The sequence below is a fragment of the Stomoxys calcitrans genome, chromosome 4, assembly GCF_963082655.1.
Source record: "Stomoxys calcitrans chromosome 4, idStoCalc2.1, whole genome shotgun sequence".
NCBI lineage: Eukaryota > Metazoa > Arthropoda > Insecta > Diptera > Muscidae > Stomoxys > Stomoxys calcitrans.
In genome coordinates this window covers 186,616,627-186,642,855 of record NC_081555.1, presented here as the reverse complement: position 1 = coordinate 186,642,855, position 26,229 = coordinate 186,616,627, and the positions used below count along the sequence as shown (strand labels likewise).

The window sequence follows — 26,229 nt, the reverse complement described above, 5'->3', positions numbered from 1 at the left end:
TAAATTAGATCAGCGATGTTAGCGGGCATCTCCTCAATAGTTCTTTGACAAAATTGTTCAGAACCTTTAAGAATTCTACGATCGTCGTCTGTAATGAAGTTGATGGCTACACCTTTACGGCCAAAACGACCGCCACGACCGATTCTATAATAAATTTAAACAGTCAAAAGTTGTCAGTTATTGTGATTATATTTTGTATTTACCTGTGAATGTATTTTTCTCTATTTGACGGCAAATCATAGTTAATAACCAATGATACTTGCTGGACATCAATTCCACGAGCCAATAAATCGGTTGTAATCAATATACGAGACGAGCCAGAACGAATTTGTTTCATAATCAATTCACGATCTCGTTGTTTCATATCATCATGCATTGCCGAAACAGTACAATTATGGGCTTTCATCTCTTCAATTAGTTGATCGACCTATAAGCTGGGATTACATATTTATAAAAAAAAGTAATTTAATAGCATATAATCGTTCCCTTAGAATATGAATTTTTGTGCAAACTTGGTTCATAAAGGGCATAAAATTCTCCTATGTTGGTAAGAAACAAAAAATTTGGATGGCTCTAAACCACGCATATTTTCTTCTTAGATTTCTTACCTATAATCTTCTATAACGTAAACGTTAACAAAGATTTCAAATAACTTACCATGCGTCTGGTGTTGCAGAAAATCAATTGGAAGTGTGTCGTACAAATCACACAGTGCGACAGGTTTCCAATTTTCTTGCTTGACGTTATATAAAATTGTTTAATACTTTCAAGGGTAAGTTCTTCCTTTAAGACTGTACTTGTTTTCTATTGCGCTTGTGAATCAAGTCGTCTTTAAAAGCCCTGCTCAAATTCAGTTATGTGCTCTGCAAGCTACTGTTGCTGTTGTAGACAGATTTGCAATTCTCGTCAAGTCTTATAGGGCAGCATACTCGTTCCGGTCTATATGACCGATTGCCGCGGGAATATGATGGCGATTAATTATTTAAAGGCACCAAAACTCGCCTTGTGGTATCGAGCATCATAGGTACTCAGTTTTTAAGCAAGAGCTGGTGCCACCCGGGCTCTCACTGAGACACTCCACTAGATACTTTTGATTGTCCGCGACCTCAGTGCAGAAGTTCGGTAAGTTCGGTAAAATTATTGTTGATGTAGCAGTGTCTTGTACACTGAAGCGTCAGCCCTTGCCGATGGAGGACTTCATCGGGTCAATCCGGTACGTACAACCGGCTGCCATGGGATTGTCGGCAAAATTGTGTTTCTTTGTTGCTTTTGGCATTGTTGGATAAATAGCATTTGAATAAGGGAAGTAAGATTTTACTTATTTTCTATTGCGCTTGTGAATCAAGCGCCCAGCTCTAGTTGGGTTGGTATATAAAGCACCATTCTTCATTTGACAAATTCTGCTGATAAAAATTCTGGCGAATTAGAAATCGCATTATAGATGGCCGGTTTTTTAAGCAACATCACACATTTTGCCTTACTTTTGAAAGTTCTTGCTGTGCTTTTAAGCAACATCACACATTTTGCCTTACTTTTGTCTTCGCACTGGTAGGATCTTTGTCTACTGATGGAGGTGGTTGTAATCAATATACGAGACGTGTCAGAACGAAATTGTTTCATAATCAATTCACGATCTCGTTGTTTTATATCACCATACATTGCTGAAACAGTAAAATTGTGGACTGTCATCTCTTCAGTTAATTGATCGACCTATATGCTGAGATGGCATATTTATAAAAAAAACAGTAATTTAAATAGGATATAATCGCTCACTAAGAACATGCTTTTTTATGCTATTTGGTTCACAAAGGACATAAAATTCTCCTATGTTGGTAAGAAGCAGAAAATTTGGATGGCTCTTAACCACGCATATTTTCTTCTTAGGTATATAATTCAAAGTAAATAACTATAATGTAAAAGTAAACAAAAATCTATTATATACTATTGGATGGCTCTTAACAACGCATATTTTCTTCTTAGGTATATAACTCAAAGTAAATAACTATAACGTAAAAGTAAATAAAAATCTATTATAACTTACCTTGTGTCTGGTGGGTAATTGAAAGTTGAAATTGAAAGAAAGAAATCACACATTGTGACAAATTTCCAATTTTCTTGCTTGACGTTGACATAAAATTGTTTAATACCTACAAGGGTACGTCCATCCTTGGTTCATCCTGGTGCCACCCGGCCTTTCACTGAGACTCTCCACTCGATACTTCTGATTGTCCGCGTTTGCAGGCTGATCTCAGTGCAGAGAAGAAATATGTTCGGTAAAATTTTCGTTGTTGTATCAGTGTGTTGTACACTTAAGCGTCAGCCCATGCCGATGAAGGACTTCATCGGGTTAATTCGGTACGTACAACCGGCTGCCATGGGATTGATTCACATAGGGTATCTAACTCACAAGTTTCTACAACGTAAAAGTAAACAAAAATCTAAAATAACTTGCCATGCGTCTGGTGTTGCACAAAATCAGCGGTTGGGTAATTGAACGTGTGTCGTACAAATCACACAATGTGCAAAGTTTCGAATTTCGAAACATAAAATTGTTTAATACCTACAAGGGTATGTTCATCCTTGGTTCATCCTGGTGCCACCCGGCCTCTAACTGAGACTCTCCTCTCGATACTTCTGATTGTCCGCGATTGCAGGCTGATCTCAGTGCAGAGAAGAAATAAGTTCTGTAAAATTTTCGTTGTTGTATCCGTGTGTTGTACACTAAAGCGTCAGCCCATGCCGATGAAGGACTTTATCGGGTTAATTCGGTACGTACAACCGGCTGCCATGGGATTGATTCCCATAGGGCAAAAAATTCTCCTATGTTGGTAAGAAACAGAAAATGTGGATATCTCTTAACCACGCATATTTTCTTCTTAGGTATCTAACTCACAAGTTTCTACAACGTAAAAGTAAGCAAAAATCTAAAATTACTTACCATGCGTCTGGTGTTGCAGAAAATCAGCGATTGGGTAATTGAACGTGTGTCGTACAAATTACACAATGTGCAAAGTTTCGAATTTTCTTGCTTGACGTTGATATAAAATTGTTTAATACTTTCAAGGGTAAGTTCGTCCCTCTAAGACTATACTTGTTTTCTATTGCGCTTGTGAATCAAGTCGTCTTTAACAGCCCTGTTCAAATTCAGATGTGTGCTCTGCAATCTACTGTTGTTGTTGTTATAGCAGTTTCTTGTGTTCTATCTTTCGTCTGCTTGGTTCTGTTGAGTGTCAAGATCCACGGTCTCTGCGACTAAGATGGGGTGCGTCCAGAGGGATCTAGGTTTGACTGAGTAGTTTAACTTGTGACGTGTATCGTGTTGTCCCTCGTCTTAATCGGGACATACATCTTGCACGTCGGTATCAATTTTTGCTCTCTGGGAGTTGAGGCGGCTGTATCTGCCGGAACGTAATTGAGCTAGAACTACTCTGGTTTTTTGCCGGGGAGGTCAATTTCTTCGGGTGCAATGGGAGGCGGTCGTTCTCCAAGGACTACATTCACCCGGTAGCTGTTTACCGCATCTGCTACCGTGTCCGCATTAATGTTGTCTAGACCTGCTTGATATGCCGCTCGATCTAGAGGTTCTCTCTTGTAGCGTTGAACCTCACGCTCTAGATAATGTAGATCTATCTTAAGGCTTCTGGGCGGTGAGTATCTATCCATAAGATGATGGTTTGGATAGTCTCTTCGATAACAGCCCAAAAGGTATTGCTCAGACAGCATGTAGTTATGTCTTCGCACTGGTAGGATCTTTGTCTACTGATGGAGGTGGTTCACAGAGAACTAAGGAGACAGCCCGTCGCAGTTCGGAGGGCGGCATTCTGACAGATCTGAATATTATTCCACTGCGTGTCACAGAGCTGACGAGACCACACTGGCGCTGCATAATTTACCACAGATCGGCCAACTGCTTTTTACGTGGTTAACAAGGTTTTTTTGTCCGCATCCTAAATGCTGCTGTCAAGTGACTTGAGGACATTGTTTCTTTGCGCTATCGAGAGATGACTTATGCATTTTTATGAACCGAGTCTGATGGTATTGATCTGGACATTGTTTACCTTCAGCAAGACGGCATTATGTGGCACACAAGCAACGACACCATTGCTTTTTTACGGGAAAAGTTTCCGGGCCGTGTTATCTCAGGAAGAGATGATCACAATTGACCACCAGATCTTGTGTTTTAACACGTTGCGACTTTTTCCTTTTGGGGAAAACAGCCCAGGGTCAACACCACAAAGATAGGATTAGTGAGGCTCTCGAGGACATAGGTCAGCCATTTTGCGATTTGGTTATGGCAAATGGCATGGAAGGTATGGTCCGGTAAGCGTGGTAGTGGTGCCCATTTTACTGAATTTCTTCTTCATTATGAAATGCGTACCTTTCTCGTTGTTATGAAATAAACATCCGATCAATTATCCCAAAAATTCCATTTTTCTTTGAATATCAAAATAACATATCTTATTGGAAAATCCTTTATTAATTGACGACAATTAAATAGTACTTCAAGCTCATTTCCGACATGGACCCACAATGCCTTGATAAAAACGATTTTTTTTTGGATATTTAGCAAAAAATAAACCATTCTAAAATCCGGTAACGAGTACTTTTACTACTACTACTACTGAATTTTCCATGAACATTTCATTTATGGACAGGGGATACTTCTAAAATCCGTTAACGAGTACCTTTGCAATCTATAAAACAAATAGTCAGTTTTGTCGAGGAAATTTGTATTTCCTATTTTTTTCTTTTTCCTACAAACTGAGAATTGCAGCATGTAAATAAGCGAAATTTTTCATTTATTATATTTATGTAATATTGTGTATTTTGCTATAACTGGCTTTTCTTAAGTCTCCTCTTCTTTAAACAAAAAAAAAAAAAAAAGAAATCCATCAAATGTTTCAGCACTAACCTTAAACTTAAATTTACTATGTTAATACACTTAATTTTATAACAAATTATAACTACAAACTAGTATCCAAAATGTGTTCAAGAACAAAATTTACAAAAGTCGTTTAAATCAAAAATGTTCAGCCGATACTAAATAAGATAGTAAAAATGTAATGAAAGCTTGAAGCAACTCCAAGATGTCTTTATCAAGTAGGATAATTTATGTAAATATTATTTTATTTGTTTAGTTTCTTATCAAACAATAAATCATTTAACAAAAAACATAATACTAAATAAAACATTCTTCACCTATTTTAATCCTGGAATCAATAAAATGTTAATACAAGCATTGTTCTATGGAGGTCTTTCTAATCAAAGCAAATTTTACGACGGCAATATTGAAATTATAATACCATTATTGTGCTTTTATTGCCAAAAAAACAGTATACTCATTATTTCAGTACGCCGTAGGTAGTACTATGATTACAGGATCTGTAAGATTTTTGAGACATTCTTGAATAAAATAGCTTCGCTGAATAATTTAAATTATATACAATATGTCGACTCACAAATAAGTATTACAAAACAATAAAAAAAATCTATTTTTATTATATGTATGCCTCTGACCTACGGCAATTGCAAATTAGATTCTCTATCCCACGACGTACGAATAGTTCTTTTTAGTCTGAGTATAAATTTGTTACTATCCAGTCCATAATCAATGCTTATATTCAAGTTTTAACATATTTCCAGCCTGTTATTTAAAGTTGCTTTTTAAATCATTAAATTTGCTCTTAATAGGAGATTAGCTACAATATTTAACATATGAATTTTTTTTCTGATTAATAAATAATTTGTGTTCCCAATAATGCTTTACTAAGTTATTGGTGAAATAAAGAGCATGATATCAGGACTCTAAAAAGTAAATGATTTATTATTTTTTGCAGACTCTTTTTTTTTTGTTTTGTGTGTAATCTAGATCTAATTGTTAAGCCAATTTCATGAGGCGTACATTCGATTAATATCATGCTGATATTTGTCTTGAATGTCTTTGCGTTTGAGCTTGAATGCAGCAGTAACAAGCCCCATGTCGGGCGACCAAACTTCTTTACACAATGTTATAGCGGCGGGTACTTCATACTTTTGTAGTTTGCCTATTAAAAAACAACGCACATTAGACATTGAAAATTAATTACCTTGTGCGTTTGCTTACATTTTCTAGCATGCTCCGCTATTTCCTTAATCACCGCTTTTTCAATCACAGGATTGGAGCAGAGTTCTTCAAATGACTTCCCTTCCAACCCGTGGCGAATAGACAATTCTTCCAAATGCTTTTGATTTGGTACAACTAGAGCTACAGTAAATTGCTTGGTTGGGTCGCCGTACACACATATATTTTCCACCAATGGACATGTTTTCAATTCCGATTCTACTTTGCCCAATGAAACATACTCGCCTGCTTGTAATTTCACCAAGTCCTCTTACGATCTAAAAATAAAGAATTAAATAAGTAAAATTTTCCATGTCAAAAATAAATCTCCAGAGAAATTTACCTATTATTTTAAGTACGCCGTCAGGATGCATTTCTCCAACATCTCCAGTTTTGAACCAGCGCTTACCATCCTCGTCAAAGAAATCATCAGCGGTTTTATTTGGTAGCTTATAATATCCCATTGAAACGCATTCGCCACCAACAAGAACTTCACCCTAGTTGAGAATAAAATCGATATGGAACCCAGTTCAATGAATCATAAACCAGCTTAAGCTTACTTGCGGATAAGGTTTATTTGTCACTCTGTAGCCTCCTTCCTCCCAATTGACTAAGCGTATTTCGCAAACTGTCAATGGTGCCCCAACACGTCCATATTGCATATCCCGATCTAAAAAAATATATTTTTAATTAAATTCGACTAATATTTCACAATTCATATTACAATCCATGACTGTTGCTCCTGAAGTGGTCTCCGTTAAACCGTAGCCCTGAATTAAGTCAACGCATAAACAAGTTTTTATTTGTTCGTGTGTGTCTGGCGAAAGTGGTGCACCTCCCGACATCATAATACGAACACGACCTCCCATCAATTTAGCGACCTTCTTGAAAACCAATCTGAAAAAGTTATAATTGAGGCATAAGTCGTACTTGATGCTCATCTCAGTTTACCTATCAATCAATGGGGTCTGATAACCTTTTTTAATCCATTTAACTTTGTACTGGTAAAGAAATTGAAATAGAGCTTTTTTAAAAGCGGAGCCCGAATTAACTTAATCGTTAATGCGTATTGAAATTCTATCCAAAATGAGCTAAAATATTTTTAGATTAAAGCGTCAAATACCGTACAGTATGTTTTATAATATTTTACTTACTGGTACTGTTGTCATACATGTAGGTTTCAAAACTGGTGCATCCCCCTTTGAACCCCCCATAATTTTGCTGCTGGTGTCTATTAACGTCAAGGGCGTCGAGTAGCCTATGGGAACGCCTGTCATTAAACAAACACTCTCTGCCACTTATTCAAAAACATGAGCCAACGGAAGAAAACTAGAAAAGAATACTAATTATCTACAATAAGTTTAAACTTTTTTATTCTTTCTACATACCCTATCAAGACGTCATCAGGATATATTGGCACCACATCGCAAAACCCTTTCATGGTTGCAATGCAATTTTTGTGAGATAACAAAACTCCCTTAGTAGATCCGGAAGTATACAATATGATCGCAATATCATTGCCCTTCGGTGGAACACCCTCTGAAAAAAATGTTAATATTAAAATTATTACAACTACATAGCATATATAATAAAATTGCAAATAACGCTACGCATTCTTGCCAAGTGAGTCACTGCCTGGTACCTCAAACTTAACCCAAGTATTTGTTTTTGTTGTCAAATTTTAATTTGAAAATAAAAAATAAAGAAAAACTTTTCTGTGGCGTGCTACAGAACTATTCGACAAAACTATTTATCTGAATGTAGGTTTAATAGTTAAATATAAATGACTCTGTCTCAAATTATTTTCTTCTGGAATACTTGATTTTTTTTTTTTGTTTTTCTGCCACATACAATAATGCATATTTTTAATTTCTCGATACAACAAAATGTATGTTTTGTAAGAGTTTTAAGTTGCATGGGTTGCCCAACTTGAAAAGTGGGCTCACTCGGAGGCCAATCTGACCTATTGGCGGCACATCAGTAGGAAAAGAAGTGTAGATGAGAAGGTAAAGGAAAAGTGTGAAATTTAAGAAACATAAAGAATAATAGATAAAGGGAGTGTACTCGATAAGAACCAACAAGTGGTCCGCTTGCTTTCATATACATAAACACGTATTTGAAACACCGTTAATCCCATGGCTACCGGATTGACCCGATGGAACCTCGGTGAGGTGTAACCGGTGCATGGAGTGGGTACATTTCCGATCTTGCTCTGGCCTCACTTCACTACGGGAGTATAGGCATACTGGTTATGTCGCAAGGTGCTGTGCGAACATAGGCAGCAGTAGGTCACAAGCGTCGTGGTCGAACTATTTGACTAAACTACTTTTTTCACTTGGCAAACTAAACTATCAACACAAGAAAGGTGTAAGGTGCTGTGCGAACATATACAGCAGTAAGTCACAAGCGTCGTCGTCGTCGGACTATGTGAACAGCAACATCCAAGCCCAATATTGCCAACCCAGTGCCGGGAAGTGTATCTTTTTTGCAATTGAATTGCAATGGTCGGAGAGGCAAGATCGACGAGATAGTAGATTTTATGAGTCGAAAGAACATATTGGTTGCGACGGTCCAGGAGAGAGACGTATAGGCCGATCACCCTTCTCTCACCAGTAGCCAAGACGCTTGAGGCACTACTCTTCCCGAGCCTCGTTGGATAATTTCCATTCGCCGGCCATCAGCATGGATTTCGAAGACTGCATAGCACAACAACCGCTTTGGATACCATCACCGCAGACATTTGCCGTGGCTTTAATCAGCTCAGTCCATGTGATAGGACGGACCTCGTGGCACTGGAATTATCGAAGGCATCCGAGGACATCATCAACACGTCCCTCCAGCCAGGCCTGAAACGCTGGGTCGCAAATTATCTGTGTTGTCGCCAGTCATTTATGGAATTTAGGGACAAGAAGTCGAAGCACGGACAAAAAGTGAAGAAGGGACAAGAAGTGAAGCAGGGAGTTCCCCAAGGCGTGGTGATATCTCCGGCACTGTTTAACCTCTACATCCCAAGTACTTGGCGTCACATTTGACAGCTCTTACACATTCTCCCCACATATCACAACAATTTGCGATAAGGTCAAAAGTAGAAATAAGGCCCTCAAGACACTTATCGGCAGCACTTGGGATCTGACAAAAACTATTCCCTTTGAGTTGTTCCATAGCCCTTTTTTCCCTGAAAATTTTAAAAAACAGCAAGAACAATTTTTTTATTATTCTTGTTTTTTTCAACGGTACCAACCATTCTAACAAATGTGTTAGATTTTGCATCTTTTGCAATATTACTGATGGTTTTTTTTTTCTTTTGGGAATTTTCGAAAAGGGGTATAAAAACTGGCGCCATTATTGTGGCACAAAAACTGGCTCACTATATATGGGCGTAAAGTTCGGTGGAGCCGAATTTTATGTGTCCTCCACTACCAATTATAATTTCTTTTAACGATTCCTTGCAATTTTAAGACAATACTGACATATTTTAATCTATTCAAATAAGAATTTGGTTGCCGGCGTATTCGAATAAAGCATTTGATTTGAAGCAAATTTGGAAAACAGCTGTTGATGGATTTCCTTAGCATGTTAAAACGAAATTTCCAAAAAGGACCCTTTTAAACCAATGGACCCAAATTTGAACACGAACATTCCATGAATGAGGTGCTCTTCGATGCGACTTTAATCGGACAATACTTTATTAAGCAGTTTTACATTCCAAATATCGTCAACATTAGTGAGAGGATAATTAACACTAAAAGTCATCGAAAGATGAGTTTATAAGAAAACATTTTGCAAAATCTGGACGTCCATAACGAAAAAGACCGCTCGCATCACCTACTCTGATGATCGAAGAAATGTATACGGGACTACTTTTTCCGATTTTTTTTTTAAGTTTGAAATCACCGAAGAATAGTTGATAGTGTCATATCATGTTTAATCGGCCAAATTTAGTTCTTTATTTTTTCTGTGTAGGTATCGCCGGAAATGTATGTCGCACATACGTCAGAGTTTATTTTAAAAATAAATCGGAAATTGAATACTAATAGTTAATCTCTTAAATTTAACTAATATTACCAATAATATTTTATAATACATATTATAAAAGTTAACATTAAAATTTTTTCTTAAAAATAAATCGGGAATTAAATACTACTAGTTAATATCTTAAATTTAACTAATATTATCAATAATAATTTATAATACATATTATAAAAGTTAACGGGAATTAAATACTACTACTTTTCACATTGAAATCTGATTTTTTTGTATCTTGACAAGTGGATGGTAAAGAAGGCATACGTTGAACACATGTTTAATGGTACGAATTAAATTGTTATTTAGTAATACAAATTGTGGTCTATTTCTGCGTTCTGTTGTGTCCTCTATGTCCACATATGTAATGCGAATGTGCCAAATATATGTCTAGTTGATAAAGAAGGCATACGTTGAACACATTTTTAATGGTACGAATTAAATTGTTATTTAGTAATACAAATTGTGGTTTATTTCTGCGTTCTGTTGTGTCCTCTATGTCCACATATGTAATGCGAATGTGCCAAATATATGTCTAGTTTCCATCATGGACAGATACATGGTGGCGCAGGTAGACAAAAAATAGAAAACATGGTTTTTGTTTACCCCCAAATAAAATCAAACAATCTATTAAATAATAATTGTAAGAACATGGTGGCGTGGGTAGAAATAGTGTAAAGCAGAAAAAATTAGGATGTGAACAAATGAAATAAAAAGATTTGAGGCAACAACTTTTTATCATAAAATTTTGAATTATTTATATAAGTTCTATAGATACAACAATTAATCTACAACAACGATATAATGTTGAAAGTAAACAAGTAGCAGGGTTTTTTCGAGGTTTATGCTGTTTGCTGCATTTTATACGTTTTATACAAGTATATGACGTTTTCGAAGTTTCAAAATGTTCATGGCCAAATCTTTGCACTTCTTCCTTATACCTTTCTTTGGGCTCCTATATTGTTGTGTGTAAATATGTCTAGCTCCTATAGATGAACAAGCTTGTTCCGGTCCTAAGGACCGATCGCCGAGGAAACATGATGGCCATTGGTTGTTCAAAGGCGCCAACAACTCATATCGAGCATCATTAGCACTCAGTACTTATGCAAGAGCACATCTTCCTTATAGCTTTCTTTGGACTCTTATATTGTAGTGTGTAAATATGTCCACTTGACCCTTAAAGTAAATATAAGCTTTGTGCCATACTCTCAAATACATTTTATATAAGCTCATATTATCATAGCCGGTAAAAAAGTCCTGTTTCATTTGAGTCCTATATTGTCCACTTAAGATGGAACCGCAGACATTTGGCCAAAATATGGATGCCAAATTTGTGCTCTACTGCCAAATATAATTTCATGTATGCCCAAAATGGCCATTGTCGATAAACATGTAAGGTTTGGAGGGCGTTTAGAGGCTGGGGCTGGCACTCCTCCACTTTGCCCTAGAAATTTTTACCAAATTCGTTCTTTACTCCCAAAAACCTATCATTTGAGCCCCATATTGATATGTTCCGGAAATAAGTTTAGGGAATGGTTTGGGGCTTATTTTGTTGTTGTTGTTGTAGCCACATGTCTGTTTGTGGACGTGACGATCTTCGTCTAGCTCCGGTGCTAAGGACCGATCGCCGCGGGAACATGATGGTCATTGGTTGTTCAAAGGCGTCAACAACTCATATCGAGCATCATTAGCACTCAGTACTTTTGCAAGAGCCGGTGCCGCTCGGCCTCTCACTGAGACTCTCTGCTCGATACCGCAGATTTTCCGCGACTGCAATTGCAACTACCCCGTATAGAGCATTCCATTATTCGCAACCTATGGACGCGCCTGGTAGCTCGCAGCGAACCTTCGCGTGATAACAATGAACACCATACAGATCGGAGAACAAAGTTCCAGCCTGTGTGGTGCTCATGGCTATGCACTGCCGGTGGCTTTGTGGCTTACCCATAAACACTTGGTCCCAAAACTGGATTTCATTTACACTCTCAAATTTGAGTCCCATATGGTAATTATGGGTCAAATAACTTATTTTCGGTGTTTTAATAAGCGAAGCACTGCCGGGGGTTTTGGGGCTTACCCACAAACACTTGGTTCCAAAAGTGGATTTCTTTTATACTCTCAAATTTGAATCCCATATGGTCATGATGGGTCAAATAACATATTTTAGTTGTTTTAAAAAGGTTAAGCACCACCTAGAGACTTTAACACAAATTTTAATGTAATTTTCCTAGTCTTCTCCCAAATTGCTTTCATTTGGGTCACATATAGCAATTATCTTGTTATAGTACCAATTTGAGAACTATATTTCAGTCTGCATAATCTAGCATCACTTGCTCTAGAGTTGTAACATATCCATGATGTCTTATATTTCATTATTGAACCTATGCAGTTGTACAAAAAGCTCCAACGAATAACTACTTTTGCCCGAATCAGTATTTTTGCCCCTCGTGGACTCCTATATTGAACCTATGCAGTTGTACAAAAAGCTCCAACGAATCAGTACTTTTGCCCCACCATGTTTAACTGTCTTTTTTTGTAAATTGTGATTTATATCATGTACTAACCGAACCGGGCCCGCTCCCCAGCGCCTTCTTTAATGCTCTTATCCATTTTATTTGCAGTGGACGATAATATGATGTGAACGCTTGGGTACAAATCCTGGCGAGAACATTGGAAAAATGTAAAGTGGTGGTTACCCCCTCCTAATGTTGGCGACATTTGTGATTTATAATGTCATGCAGTGCGACAGCTCTATGGTGTCGGCACGACGCCGTTAAGACTCGGCTATAAAAAAGAGGTCTTTCATTATTGAGCTTAAACTTGAATCGAACAGCACCCATAGATATGTGAGGAGTTTGCCCCTGTGCTTTAATGAAATGTTGATGGCCAAATCTTTGCACTACTTTCTTATACTTTTCGTGGACTCCTATATTGTAGTGTGTAAATATGTCCGCTAGGCCCTTAAAGTAATTATAAGCTTTGTGCCATATTCTCAACTACTTTTTATATAAGCCTCACATTACCATAGTCGGTAAATAAGTCCTATTTCACTTGAGCCCTATATTGTCCACTTGAGATGGTACCACAGACATTTCGCCCAAACATGGATGCCAAATTCGTGCTCTACTCCCAAATACCTTTCATTTAAGCCCAATATTGCTATGGTCGATTAACATATACGGTTTGGAGGGCGGTTTGAGGCTGCGGCTGGCACTCCGCTACTTTGCCCTAGAAATATTTACCAAATTTGTTTTTTACCGGAGCCGATAAGAACCGGTGCCGCTCGGCCTCTAACTGAGACTCTCGCTCGATACCGCAAAATTTTCTGCGACTGGAATTGCAACTACTCCGTATAGAGCATTACACTATTCGCAACCTGTGGACACGCCTGGTAGCTCTCAGCTGATCTTTTCGTGACTACGATAAACACCATACAGATCGAAGCTCAAAATTCTAGCAGGCATGGCTCGCATAGGTATTAGAGGTGTGCACGCAAGTCGTGTGTTGTCGTGTCTCTCGTGTTATCGTGAGTGAGATCCAAACCCAATCACTTGATAGTGCGTGACCGTGATTGTATTAAAATTCTTCGATCTGAGTAAGTAAAATCATGCTCACTACACTAATCATGAGATACTCACGACTTACGAGACGCTCACGACTCACGAGAAAATCACGACTAAATAAAAAAAAATAATAATAATGAAAAAATAATTTTTTGCAGGATATCAAAACTTACGGCATTTTAACGTACGAATCTGTTTACATATGCATAAAAATTAAAAGATCAAATAACTGGTTATACAGGCATAATACATTTAAGATATTAATTTTCGTACGTTCATTTCAAACGCATGGAAAAAATTATTATTCGCTTCATGGAAAAATATTTGTTTAAACGTGACTCGTGAGCTTTTCGCGAGTCCGGGGAATTAATATGTGGCTGTTAAGATGGAAATATTGGGGTTCAAATATTACTACATTCATTCCCAAAATGTTCAATAAGTGTAAGATTTTTGACAATGACCGACCGTTAAATGCAATCATCAATTGCAGGACAAACCCAGATATTTCTATTATATTTACACAACGCCAACCGTTTTTAATAATCAACACTAATAATAATTAAAAACGCATAAAGCTATGCCGGTCCACATTTTGGATGATCACGACCACTGGTATGTTTTAATCCCGTACTTAGTTAAGTCTAAGTTATTTTGTTTCCATGATAGAAAATATATTGTGTAGCAATTTTCGATTAAGTAAGGTACAACCTTAATATAAGCCTGAATAATTTACATAGTTTTCACGTAAGTATATTCCTAGCTAGTCCGAATATTTACCATTGTCAAAGTAAAAGGAGGTCTTGAATAATTCTATGGGTTTGTATTCAGAAAAGTTACTAGACAGTGTTGAAGATGTTGCTTCTTGTGTATCCATCGAAGGAGCTGAAGTCAATGATGTTTTGGTAAGTTGAATCAGGCCCTTTAAGCTGTAGTCGGCAACGTTTAATTCCAATTCAGTTTTCTCCAATGATTTTTCTACTTCGTCAACATTGGAATCTACTATTTCAACAAACTTTTCAAGTTTATCTATCTGCTGCTGTAGACATCCAAAATTAGGAGCAAATGTTAAAATGCTGCTTAAATACTCTTCAATAATGATGTTTGAGTCTCCTTTAACCTTGATATAAGAAAGAAGTGAATGGAAGTTAACAATATCCATTAAATCTTACATTTGTCAATAAGGATTCCAATTCATCTAGTCGTGTCATCATATCTTCTATGCTCATACATATGGGATTAATCTAAAAATATTTGGGAGGGCATTGTTAGTTGGTATCTTTTGGGCAAGTTAGCTGCATATACGTAAATGAAGATTTCCACATTTTAAAAAAGGAACCATCACCACTCCAAGGTCCACAACAAAACATATTATTTTAGAATGAGTTACCTCCTTCTCCAAGCGTGCACTTTGAAGCAACAGCTTTGCATAATCTTCCGATGCTTTTTCCATCGAGAATCAATATCTCTTCTCTTCCGTTCTCGATTTTGGGTTTGTATTGCCTCCTCTTTAAGGCAGTCTCAGATGTTCACAGATCTTTATGAAATCCATAGTATATGCTTGGCAGGGATGGAAAAGTCATTACAATAGTACTTTTTCGACCCGATGAGAACCATAATACCCTTGTGCCCGATTAAGTACATTAAGCCTAGTGCTGCGCAAGACAAATATAACAAGTAGGAGCAGTTGGACCACAAAAAAAAATTTGAACACTATAAGTTGGCACTATATTCGGTTTTCGCGATGAAACTCCATATAAAAAACATTAAGCGGAAAATATTAATGAAAAGTTTTCATTTCGTTATAACTTATTTTTTCATCTAGGGAAAATTTACATTTCACGACGCCCAAAAAGACCACAGTCGCTGGCCAGAAAGTCGTTTTCTTACGTTAAATAAACGTGATCGCCAAACTTCTAATTGTAACTAAGTGTTTGTCAGTGTGATCTTACATGGATATACTTGGCGTATAGGTAAGAACTTCCTCTATTTACATGCAAAATTTCATCAAGATCGTGCAAATTTTGAAAAATGCAAAAAAAGTTAATTGGTCGAATTTTCCTAGATCTCGGAACTTTGACCACCTAGGGTCTTGAGATTACACCCACGGATAGGCTATCACTATATCTATATACATGCAAAATGTCGTGAAGTTTCGACGTATATTCTCCAACAAATCCAACATAGAAAATGTTTCTGATTTTTAGTCGAATTTTCCTCTATCTCGAGACCTGGACCACCTAGGGTCTTGAGATTACACACACCTATAGGTTTACACTATATCTAGATACATGCAAACTTTCGCGAAGATCCGACGTCTAGGCTCCAACTAATGCAACAAACAAAATTTTTCTGATTTATCGTCCAAATTTCCCTCCCAAAACCCTCCAAAATCAAATTTGGCGCGAACTATGACGCATATGTAACTAACATCTCTCAACTGCTAACTAGCGCCCACAATATATATAGTTCGACAATAGACTTGTACATGAGCCTTCCAGAGCCGAACGGAGGGACCCAATTAAGAATTTTTCGCAAAATGCATCAAAAATATTTTCGTCGGCCAATATCTTGGGACCCGGAGCGGAAATTTTTCTGATTTTTAGCTGAATTTTCCGTAACAGACCTAATATTTCTTAATTTGAATACACATTCGGAACAAAGCTACTAATCTTTCATATTTTCCTGTCAAATGATGTTACCAAGGCAACAAAAATAACAAACAAAAAGTCTATAAAAGGGCGAGCTTCCGAACGATTTCATTCATTCCTGTGTGGAAGCCTAAGGAAGAGGTAATTGGAAGAAAATAAGGAAAAGAAAGGAAATAAGGAAAGGTAATAAGGAAATGGAAATAATAATAAGTGAAGCCAAACGAAAGGAAATGGATGTGAGTAAGAATAATATGTTGGAAGAAATCCACAAATTAAGGCAAGCCAATTTGAAATTATGGTTTGAAAACTACAAATTGCAAGAGAGCCAGAAAAAAATGTTGATTGAACTTTCTGATGCCCGAGAAAAAGTGGTTCAGTGCGAGCAGGAAGTTCAAAAAATGAAGGAGGAATTTGAAAACTCGCAATGGAGTACTTTTTTTAAGAGGGAAACACCAAGAATTTGTTTTTTCTTGTTGTCTATTTTGTTTAATTAATTTTGTAATTTTGATATGTAATATATTTGTTGTTTTTGTTGATGTTTTTCTTTAATTATAGACTAAACAAACATACAAAAAAATAATAGAAATTAAATTTTTTTTTAGAATTTATGATTGTTTAATATAAAATCTTAAAACCAAACCATTATTTTATTATTGTAGTTAATAAAGTTTTAGTAAATAAAATGGTACTTTTTATCAAAGACAAGCACTTTATTTGAAATGTAGCAAAGACATGCAATTCTAGTACTAGTTTATCAAAGACATGAACTTTCTGGTTGAATTTTGTTATTTTATACAACCACCATTGTAGTTCTTTAGTTTGACAAAAGATGTCAAAGCCGTGCAATCAAAGAAACAATACGTAAAGATAGTGTATTTAATTACGCCTTTTGGATGCCAGGTGTCGCTGGTAAAAATGGCATCTTTCAGTTATATTTTAGTTACAAGTAGTGGTTAGCAGGTGTCGTTGGTCAAAAAAATACGTAAATTCTATTGTGCCTTTTGGATGGCAGAACTCGTTAGCGAAAACACTACTTTTCAGTTATATTTTAGTAACAAAGTGTATGTCTTTGCTACATCCAAACAAAAAGTAATGTAGCAATGACATGCACCTTTTATATGAAATGTAGCAAAAACATGCACCTTTTATTTGAAATGTAGCAAAGACATACAATACTTATTTATAGCAATCGTGGGTTCATGTACTCACCATCATGTTTGGTGGTTAGTTTCTCTCTAATGAGCACAGGGCGCCATAGCACAGAAGTTAACATGTGTGCTTTTGACGCTGAATGCCTGAGTTGAAACAAATTTTTTCTAATTTTTCGTCGAATTTTCCCGCCCAAACCATCCAAAATGAAATTTGGCGCGAACTATGACACATCTGTCAACTGCTAACCAGCGCCCACCAAATATAGTTCGACAATAGGCTTGCAAATGAGCCTTCCAAGAGCCGATTAAAAACTTTTCACAAAATTCGTCAAAAATATTTTCGTCGGCCTATATCTCGGGACCCGGACCACCTAGGGTCTTGAGATTTACACCGACGTATAGGTAAGAACTTCCTCTATTTACATGCAAAATTTCATCAAGATCGTGCAAATTTTGAAAAATGCAAAAAAAGTTAATTGGTCGAATTTTCCTAGATCTCGGAACTTTGACCACCTAGGGTCTTGAGATTACACCCACGGATAGGCTATCACTATATCTATATACATGCAAAATGTCGTGAAGTTTCGACGTATATTCTCCAACAAATCCAACATAGAAAATGTTTCTGATTTTTAGTCGAATTTTCCTCTATCTCGAGACCTGGACCACCTAGGGTCTTGAGATTACACACACCTATAGGTTTACACTATATCTAGATACATGCAAACTTTCGCGAAGATCCGACGTCTAGGCTCCAACTAATGCAACAAACAAAATTTTTCTGATTTATCGTCCAAATTTCCCTCCCAAAACCCTCCAAAATCAAATTTGGCGCGAACTATGACGCATATGTAACTAACATCTCTCAACTGCTAACTAGCGCCCACAATATATATAGTTCGACAATAGACTTGTACATGAGCCTTCCAGAGCCGAACGGAGGGACCCAATTAAGAATTTTTCGCAAAATGCATCAAAAATATTTTCGTCGGCCAATATCTTGGGACCCGGAGCGGAAATTTTTCTGATTTTTAGCTGAATTTTCCGTAACAGACCTAATATTTCTTAATTTGAATACACATTCGGAACAAAGCTACTAATCTTTCATATTTTCCTGTCAAATGATGTTACCAAGGCAACAAAAATAACAAACAAAAAGTCTATAAAAGGGCGAGCTTCCGAACGATTTCATTCATTCCTGTGTGGAAGCCTAAGGAAGAGGTAATTGGAAAAGAAAAGGAAAAGGAAAAAAATTGGTGAGAATAATTAAAATGAATGGAAAAGAGCTTCTAAACGACGAACGCCTGCGTGGAGAAAATTTAAAGGCAAGTGTTTGTGATTTTTTGGGTGAGGAAGCCTTGCAAGCCATAGAAAAGCAAATGCAAATGGGTAAGCAAGAAATCGAAATGAACCCTTCCTCTACCAAAGGCGCAGGGCTTTATGAGAGAGCGCGTAAGCTTTTGGAAGAGGAAGCCGTCCGAGGTAAACAAAAGGCGGCGTTCTCATATGCATCAGACACTGCTGGCGGCTATGGTTCTCTAAGTAGTTATACAAAAGAAATTGCCTTTAAAGAAATACACAAATTGAGGCAAGTAAATATGAATTTATCTTTTGAAAATTACAAACTCAAAGAGACCCAGAAATGTCTGTTGATTGAATTATCCGATGCCCGGGAAAAAGTGGTTCAATGCGAGCAGGAAATTCAAAACATGAAAAAGAAATTTGAAAAATCGCAATGGACTCCTTTTTTCAAGAGAGCCACAGCAACAATTTGCCTTTCCTTATTGTCTATTTTGTTTAAATAATTTTGAGATGTAACATATTTGTTGTTTTTGTTGATGTTTTTCATTAATTATAGACTAAACAAACATACAAAAAAAATACAAATTAAATTTTTTTTGAATTTATGATTTTTTAATATAAAATGTTAAAACCAAACCATTATTTTATTATTGTTCTAAATAAACTTTTAGTAAATAAAATGATTTTTATCATAGACAGGAACTTTCGGCTTAATTCTTGTTATTTTATATAATCACCATTGTTTTTTTTTTCAGTTTGACAAAAGATGTCCAAGATATACAATTGCCCACAACGCAAACTTATGCGCTGGACCATGCCGTTTACGCTTGATAATGCTACTTATTTCAAACACAAAAAAGATTGAAGTCAGAACCAATGCCGGAGAACGGTATGCAAACAAACTGTTTTATTCATCTATTCGCTTAAATTTTTCTTTTGCTTTTTTTCAGTGCAACAAAAATAGTTATCTACGCAGACCGTCTAATTAAATAAGGACAAAATTAAAACCTGCTGCTGCCAAATAGAAACTATCAGTCTGCTAAATGACCGAAGATTTTTGAAGTGGAAACGCGTCTTTCCTTTGTTGGTGTGTGATAAATCTACCTTTCCTTTTTCATTGCCAAAACCTTCAATTGTCAGTTCGTTTCGAAAGAGAAATAAAGAAAAATAATTTTTGTCAATTGAACACAAGACGCATTAAGTTCGTTTCGTTGTTTTTAATCATTCGGTGACAATTAAACATGAAAAACAATATCAAATGCAGTGGAGTTAACGTACGTAAGACTGCTTGCCATACCAAAATCTGCGGCTACAAGAACAAGAACAACAACATCAACTGTGCCATTTATGCTGGGTAACGGCACTGATTCTCCGACACAAAAATAATTTAAGTCATAAACAATGCCGGTCAAAGGTAGGCAAACAATCTGTTTTATATCTCTGTTTATTCGCCAAAATTGTTATTTTCATGTTCTTTACTTTTTTATCTGTGTGCTTAAATTTTCCTTTTCAGTGCTAAAAAGAAGCAAAAGTTGTGCGGCAATACCCCAATTTTGAAAAACAATGTTGTCCTGCACCAGCGGAAACGAATAATTATCTACGCAGACTGCTAAAGGACAACAGAACCTGATACTGCTGCTGCTGCTGCTGCCAAATAAAAACCGATCAGCCTCAGCGTACAACACACTGATACAACAACAACAAGTCTCACTTTCCCTTTCGCCTCTAGAAACAATTTTGTCATATACATATATATACCTCTGATATAACTAAAGCAACTCAAATCAAATACTTGCAGGGATATATTTATTAAAATATTTGTGGAATATTTGACATAAAATCATTAAAATAGATTTGGAAGACTTGTCCGCTTTACCAATTAAAAATGTATTTTTAACAATTCAATTACAACATTGCTGTTAGTTCGTAATAGTTTCAGTGTAATAATTACGAAGAAAATATACAAAAAAATATACATTTATTTGTTCATTACAATAAAGAAGATCTACTAATTAAAAATCGTATAAATCTTTGTAATATATGGAAAATATTCCCAAACCAAAAGAACTATGTACTTGTAACGTTTTGATTCTGTACAAAAATACATAAGTGCATATAAAATGTAGCATTGATAGAGTCGATAAAATATAAATTTAAAAAAATATATGTAGATTTCATTTAAATCCGCTACAAATTTTTCTAGCTCCAAACATCAGCAGAGTAACGTTTTTGAGCTTCCATTTTCTTAATGTATTGCACGGCGTCAGCTTCACTCATATTGCCTTTGGTTGATAAAATTTTTACTAAAATGTTCCTAACGTCCACAGCCATATTTTTCGCGTCCCTGTGGGATTGAACAAACGTATATTAACATTATGCAAAAATAACTCAAAGCATTTTATTCATATGTAACATACCCGCATATGTAAAAGTGACCCTTTTGTTCGCCTATTACCTTCCACACCAAATCTGAATCATTTTCGATTAGATGAGTTACATAGATCTTTTCTTTTTGATCTCTGGAGAAAGCGGTTTTCAATGTCAATGTACCGTTTTCCGCATATTTTTCTAGTTCTTCTCTGTAAATGAAGTCTTCACTCTTCTTCCGGCAGCCGAAATATAAAATAGTGTCACCCACAGATTTACCCTCTTCCCGCAAATATTGGCGCTCTTGTATAAAACCTCTAAAAGGCGCCAAACCAGTTCCAGGACCCACCATTATAATAGGGGTTTCTGCTTTCGTAGGCAACCGGAATTGGGACTTTCGAATAAAAACTGGTACTTTGACTTCTCCTGAAGATGGGTCCTTTTCTTTCATGTACGTTGTGGCTACACCATTGTTTATGCGTCCCGTTGGAGTTTCATACTGAACCAGAACTGCAGTGATATGCACATTTGTCGGGTAAAGCTTAAAAGAAACAAAACATATTGCCTTTATTGCCGTTTTCGAAGGTGAAAGTCGACAGCAGTCGAAGGCGAATTTCACATTTTATGGTATTCTGTAACTTATTCGCCTCGACAGTTTGATAATAGAAAAATAGTGTGGTAAATAAAAAAAAAATAATATAAAAGTAGGTTCCATACTCTTTCGACAAATAGGCGCGTTGTTGTTTCGAATGCAATAAACTTATATATCGATCGTTTTCAATAAATTTGACCGTCGAATTCGATTTATGTGATACCAAAAATGTAAACGAATTGTTGTCTTCGACAACCATAATACCATTTTGTAAAAATTTCGACATTCGACTACGCCAACGCCAACCGGAATAAGGGAGGTTTAGTATTTATTTATAACTACGCAGTCCACAAGCAGTAAAACATACCTTAGAGGACGACGAAATAGAATAGTAAAAATAGTGTGGTAAATAAAAAAAAATAATATAAAAGTAGGTTCCATACTCATTCGACAAATAGGCGCGATGTAGTTTCGAATGCAATAAACTTATATATCGATCGTTTTCAATAAATTTGACCGTCGAATTCGATTTATGTGATACCAAAAATGTAAACGAATTGTTTTCTTCGACAACCATAATACCATTTTGTAAAAATTTCGACTACGCAAACACCAACCGGAATAAGGGAGGTTTAGTACTTATTTATAACTACGCAGTCTACAAGCAGTAAAACATACCTTAGAGGACGACGAAATAGAATAGTAACGGGGCTGAAGGCGAGGAAGCAATTCACAAATGTGATCTATTGGTGGCTTACACGACTTAATATCCTCCAAAATGTGTACAATATTTCTCGAAGAGTTTTGGATCCAGTTTTGATATTTCTCCTTTCCTTCTGGAGTAATGGATGCCATACTTCGCAAAAATTCCTTCTCCTTTTCGTCTGTACAATATTCTGCCAATTCTTTTAATATATGTGTTCTAGGAATAGCCGTAATTTCTAAGTAGTGTGTCAATGCAGTTCGATATGTAGTTGGGCAGGGAAATGGATGCTTCTTGCTGCTATCCGTATCAGTATTTATCAACGAAAATACTGTCTCTAAGTCCGCATTACATAGTGCGCCCAGTTTTTCTACCAATTCTTTGTCATTTATGGGATACATGGCCACATGGTCCCCAGCATCGTAGCGCATTTTAGAACCTTCGATGTTTAATTCTATATGCATGCACGAACGTCCACCACCTTTGTGTAATTCCCGATTGACAAGAATGGGGGCCAAGAAAGGATTCTTTGCGTCGAAAGGGGGTCGCTGGTTCTGCATGGAGTGCAATCGTGCTATTTCGCCAGTATATATGCGATCGGGCTGCACATCTGGCTGCTCCAACAACCTGAATTGACGCATGAGTACTTCTTCCCCACCACCTTCTATTCCAAAGAAATCGCATACTGAGGGCCAAAAACGATCTTTCCACGTAATAAAGTCATCCTCAATACTAAAAAAAAAGGAAAACAAATAAGAAAAATATATCAAAAAAAAATATAGTAAGATAGACGCTAAGTCCGGCACGGGATGGCTGTGTGCACCACACAGGTTGGAACATTGAGGTCATTGTTGTTACAAGAAGCTTTGCTGCGAGCTACCAGGCGCGTGCGCAGGTTGCGGATAGTAGAATGCTCCATACGGAGTAACTACAATGGCAGTCGCGGAGAGTCACAGTGAGATATCGTTCGGCACCGGCTCTTGCACAAATACTGAGTGCCTATGAAGCTCGATATGACAAGGCGAGCTATAGGCGCTTTTAAATAACCAATGGCCACCATGTTCCCGCGCCGATCGGTTCTTTGGACCGGAACGAGCTTGCTCACCTACAGGAGCTTGATGAGGATCGCCACATCCACATGAAAATATGACACAGCATAGACCCTAAACGGCCTCCAACCATGTAAATATAAAAAGAATGTTTAAATCTGGAAAATAATCCGGAATATTCTCTTCTATTTGTTACTTTTATTGAAATTGGGACACTGCACTGATATTAGGCGGCTTGAATTATTTGAAATTCGTACATTTATTTACTAAAAGAACAATAGTACTTCCTTTAGTGATAAAAATTGAGATACAAGTACACTTTGCCTGTACATATAGGTTCGTACATTTAGGTTTTTAAAAAATAAAAATGGTACTTTCTTTATAGCTTTACACAGAGCTCTGAAATTCAGGACACAGGATGTTGTTGTAGCTGTGTGTTATACACTGAGGCGGCCGGTACGTAAAACCGTCCGCCATGGGATTGCGGGACACAAGTACACCATGACAGTTAATATTGGGCGACTAGAAATACGAATATTTAGGTACAAAAAAAAAACCAATTATGTACTTGTTTTACTAATTGGGCTAAAGCTTTCAAAATTGGAATACAGTTACATCTTGATAGCAGTGTTACTCTTGGAAATTTTCATTTAAAAAATGGAATAATTAATTTAAAAAGGCAGCACAAAAAGTTGTACATTATATACAAACACAGCGTTTGGGCTTTTTACAGCAAATTTGGTAGAATTTACTTTAAATTTGAAAGGTTTTGTCGGATGGATGGCCCATTTCGGTTCATTTTAACGAAATTATATTTTTATATTTTATTTAGTGACTTTGCATTTAGAATTCGTCTGAAGTGGACGCTTCGGGATTCGGTGCATAGTCATCGTTATACTCAGTACAGTTATAACTGTACATTGTTTTTAATTCTGTAATTTTATTACACGTGTTTTTATATACAGTTGGTGGGGACACCAACTTCGGAAGTACAACCTGGCATATAGAGTCGTACTCTGCCATTTCAATTAAAGTCCAAAATATTTTATTTAGTCATTCCGTTGCAATATATCTGCACAAGCCGACTTAAATGCATCCTTGACAGTTGTGACAGCATGCCATTGTCCTGTTAGGTCATTGCCTACAAAGTTACTAACAGCCCACAGCCCATCAAAGATACATATAGTCAAACCCAAGAGCAGCATGGCATGCAATAAAAGCAACATGAAGGTGACCATCATATCAGGTAGATCAAAAACAAAACAGCCTGAAATATGGAGTACATATTTCAAAAACTAAATAAATGATGGAGAAAATACATTTTATTCATTTAAGAGAATCTCTATGTGACGAATATGTTTTTTTATTCTCATTCAATAAAAAATAACAAAATGCATTGATCGCAATCATATTTTGCCTGAAACTTAAAAAAGGGTTTATTTTGATTCCAATTTAAATAGAAACAAAAACAAACTATATATTGGTTTCAGCTGGACAAATAAATCCAACAACAAAACGAAACAACTAAAATAAAGTAGCGCGAAACAAGATCAATGAAGGGGAAGCACGCCGATAAAATGAGTATACACATAAAAAAGTTACTCGTTGGCAAGCGAAGATTGCTGGGTAACAGGTTTTCGGCATTGTGTGTGTTGCTGATGCTGGATGTTCTCCTTGAGTTAGATATATTGGCGGTTGGTGGTTTACCTTTTTACTGCCCTCGAAAAAAGGTGCCCAATGATCCAATGTTCGTCTCAAGAAGGCATGCTTCTGCCATTGCACAGCTCATTAATTAATGAATGGTGGAAGCATGTTACCTTTTCGGGGCAAAGCAGACTGATGATGGAGCTTGAATAGCTTCGAAATCACTATCTCTGTAGCCTGCCCAATGCATTAATCACAACCACATTTTGCTTGAAACTTTTTAAAAAAGGGTTTTTATTTTGGTTTCTGGACAAATAAATTCAACAAAATTGTTTGTTACCGTATGTTGCAAAAAATTGGCTAGTCAAAAATCACCAATTTTACCTAATTTTAAAAATTCAACAAAAATGGCTTTGTAAATGTTCCTTAGTGAAATTTCTGTGAACCCTGTCAATGTCCAGCAGTATTTCCTGCTGTTTAAAAAAAAAATATTGGTAGGCTTTTAGCCATGTCTTGAGTACTAAAATCCAAATTTCTTTATAAACGGTTATAAAACGCTAAAACAGTATTTTTGCAGTAAACCCCTAGTGCCTGATAAAATTAAAAGAATTTTTTAAAAATTCTTTTAATTTAAGAAAGACACGGATGACGAGAGGCTTAAAATAATTCACTGTTTCAAAATTTCATCGAAATCGGGTAATAAATAAAGCTTTTCCGGTCTTCAGACCCTTTATCGTCAAATCGGTCTATATGGCAGCTATATCTAAATATAGTCCGCTCTGAACCATTTTTGGGTCAGATGTCGGGGGGCCTAAAACTACTCAGTTTTAAATTCAGCGAAATCGGATTAAAAAATAATGCTTTTATAGGCTTCAGACCCTTTATCGGTAGATCGGTCTATATGGCAGCAATATTCAAATATGGTCCGATTTGGCCCGTTCAAGAACAAGAACCAGCGTGCACCAAAAAGACGTATCTGTGCCAAATTTCCGTTCAATATCTCAATTTTTGAAGGCTGTAGAGTGAGTACAACAGACGGACGGGCACACACTCGGACATCGTTAAATAGTCTTAGAATTTTATGACG

General features: G+C 36.5%; 4 protein-coding genes and 1 long non-coding RNA gene across 11 annotated transcripts in view; 1 reads left to right on the top strand and 4 right to left on the bottom strand.

Annotated features, from left to right (window-relative positions):
* Window positions 1–342: 342 nt before the first annotated feature.
* LOC131996858 (uncharacterized) lies at window positions 343–3,064 on the bottom strand. Of its 2 annotated transcripts, none has more exons than XR_009398046.1 (6): window positions 2,939–3,064; window positions 2,565–2,820; window positions 2,042–2,413; window positions 1,482–1,717; window positions 658–1,415; window positions 343–434 (listed from the first exon to the last, which is right to left on the bottom strand). It is a non-coding gene; the product is annotated as an uncharacterized LOC131996858 (long non-coding RNA). The 2 variants fall into 2 exon arrangements; XR_009398047.1 differs by having other exon boundaries at window positions 1,482–1,661.
* Window positions 3,065–5,797: 2,733 nt separating this feature from the next.
* LOC131996857 (long-chain-fatty-acid--CoA ligase 4-like) lies at window positions 5,798–8,301 on the bottom strand. Its single transcript, XM_059367002.1, is given in 9 exon segments — window positions 5,798–6,044; window positions 6,104–6,370; window positions 6,444–6,597; window positions 6,661–6,770; window positions 6,825–6,997; window positions 7,052–7,191; window positions 7,255–7,429; window positions 7,489–7,639; window positions 8,244–8,301. Coding segments are annotated over 9 exon segments (1,368 nt in total). The 5' UTR covers window positions 8,287–8,301; the 3' UTR covers window positions 5,798–5,889.
* A 1,717-nt stretch (window positions 8,302–10,018) lies between these two features.
* On the bottom strand, window positions 10,019–15,251 carry LOC131996856 (biogenesis of lysosome-related organelles complex 1 subunit 4-like). Its single transcript, XM_059367001.1, has 3 exons — window positions 15,074–15,251; window positions 14,856–14,927; window positions 10,019–14,803 (listed from the first exon to the last, which is right to left on the bottom strand). Exons 1-3 carry the CDS (start codon window positions 15,134–15,136, stop codon window positions 14,447–14,449), a joined length of 492 nt encoding a protein of 163 aa, XP_059222984.1. The 5' UTR covers window positions 15,137–15,251; the 3' UTR covers window positions 10,019–14,446.
* A 2,691-nt stretch (window positions 15,252–17,942) lies between these two features.
* On the top strand, window positions 17,943–20,432 carry LOC106095336 (uncharacterized). Of its 3 annotated transcripts, XR_001222724.2 has the most exons (4): window positions 17,943–18,874; window positions 19,543–19,676; window positions 19,738–20,201; window positions 20,301–20,432. XR_001222724.2 is itself a non-coding variant. In XM_013262573.2 (3 exons), exons 1-3 carry the CDS (start codon window positions 18,757–18,759, stop codon window positions 19,778–19,780), a joined length of 231 nt encoding a protein of 76 aa, XP_013118027.1. In that variant the 5' UTR covers window positions 17,943–18,756; the 3' UTR covers window positions 19,781–19,988. The 3 variants fall into 3 exon arrangements, 2 of the variants coding, with proteins under 2 accessions (XP_013118027.1, XP_013118026.1); XM_013262573.2 differs by lacking the exon at window positions 20,301–20,432 and having other exon boundaries at window positions 17,943–18,810; window positions 19,738–19,988; XM_013262572.2 differs by lacking the exon at window positions 20,301–20,432 and having other exon boundaries at window positions 17,943–19,073; window positions 19,738–19,988.
* A 144-nt stretch (window positions 20,433–20,576) lies between these two features.
* The window catches only part of LOC106084607 (NADPH--cytochrome P450 reductase), a 54,049-nt gene continuing 48,396 nt past the window's right edge, over window positions 20,577–26,229 (bottom strand). For all 4 annotated transcript variants that reach the window (XM_059366997.1, XM_059366998.1, XM_059366996.1 and 1 more), the window contains 3 exons: window positions 22,425–23,181; window positions 21,205–21,695; window positions 20,577–21,131 (listed from right to left, as the gene is read on the bottom strand). In XM_059366997.1, the coding sequence (XP_059222980.1) occupies window positions 20,987–21,131; window positions 21,205–21,695; window positions 22,425–23,181 (1,393 nt within the window). In that variant the 3' untranslated portion in view covers window positions 20,577–20,986. The remainder of the gene's footprint in view (window positions 21,132–21,204; window positions 21,696–22,424; window positions 23,182–26,229) is intronic.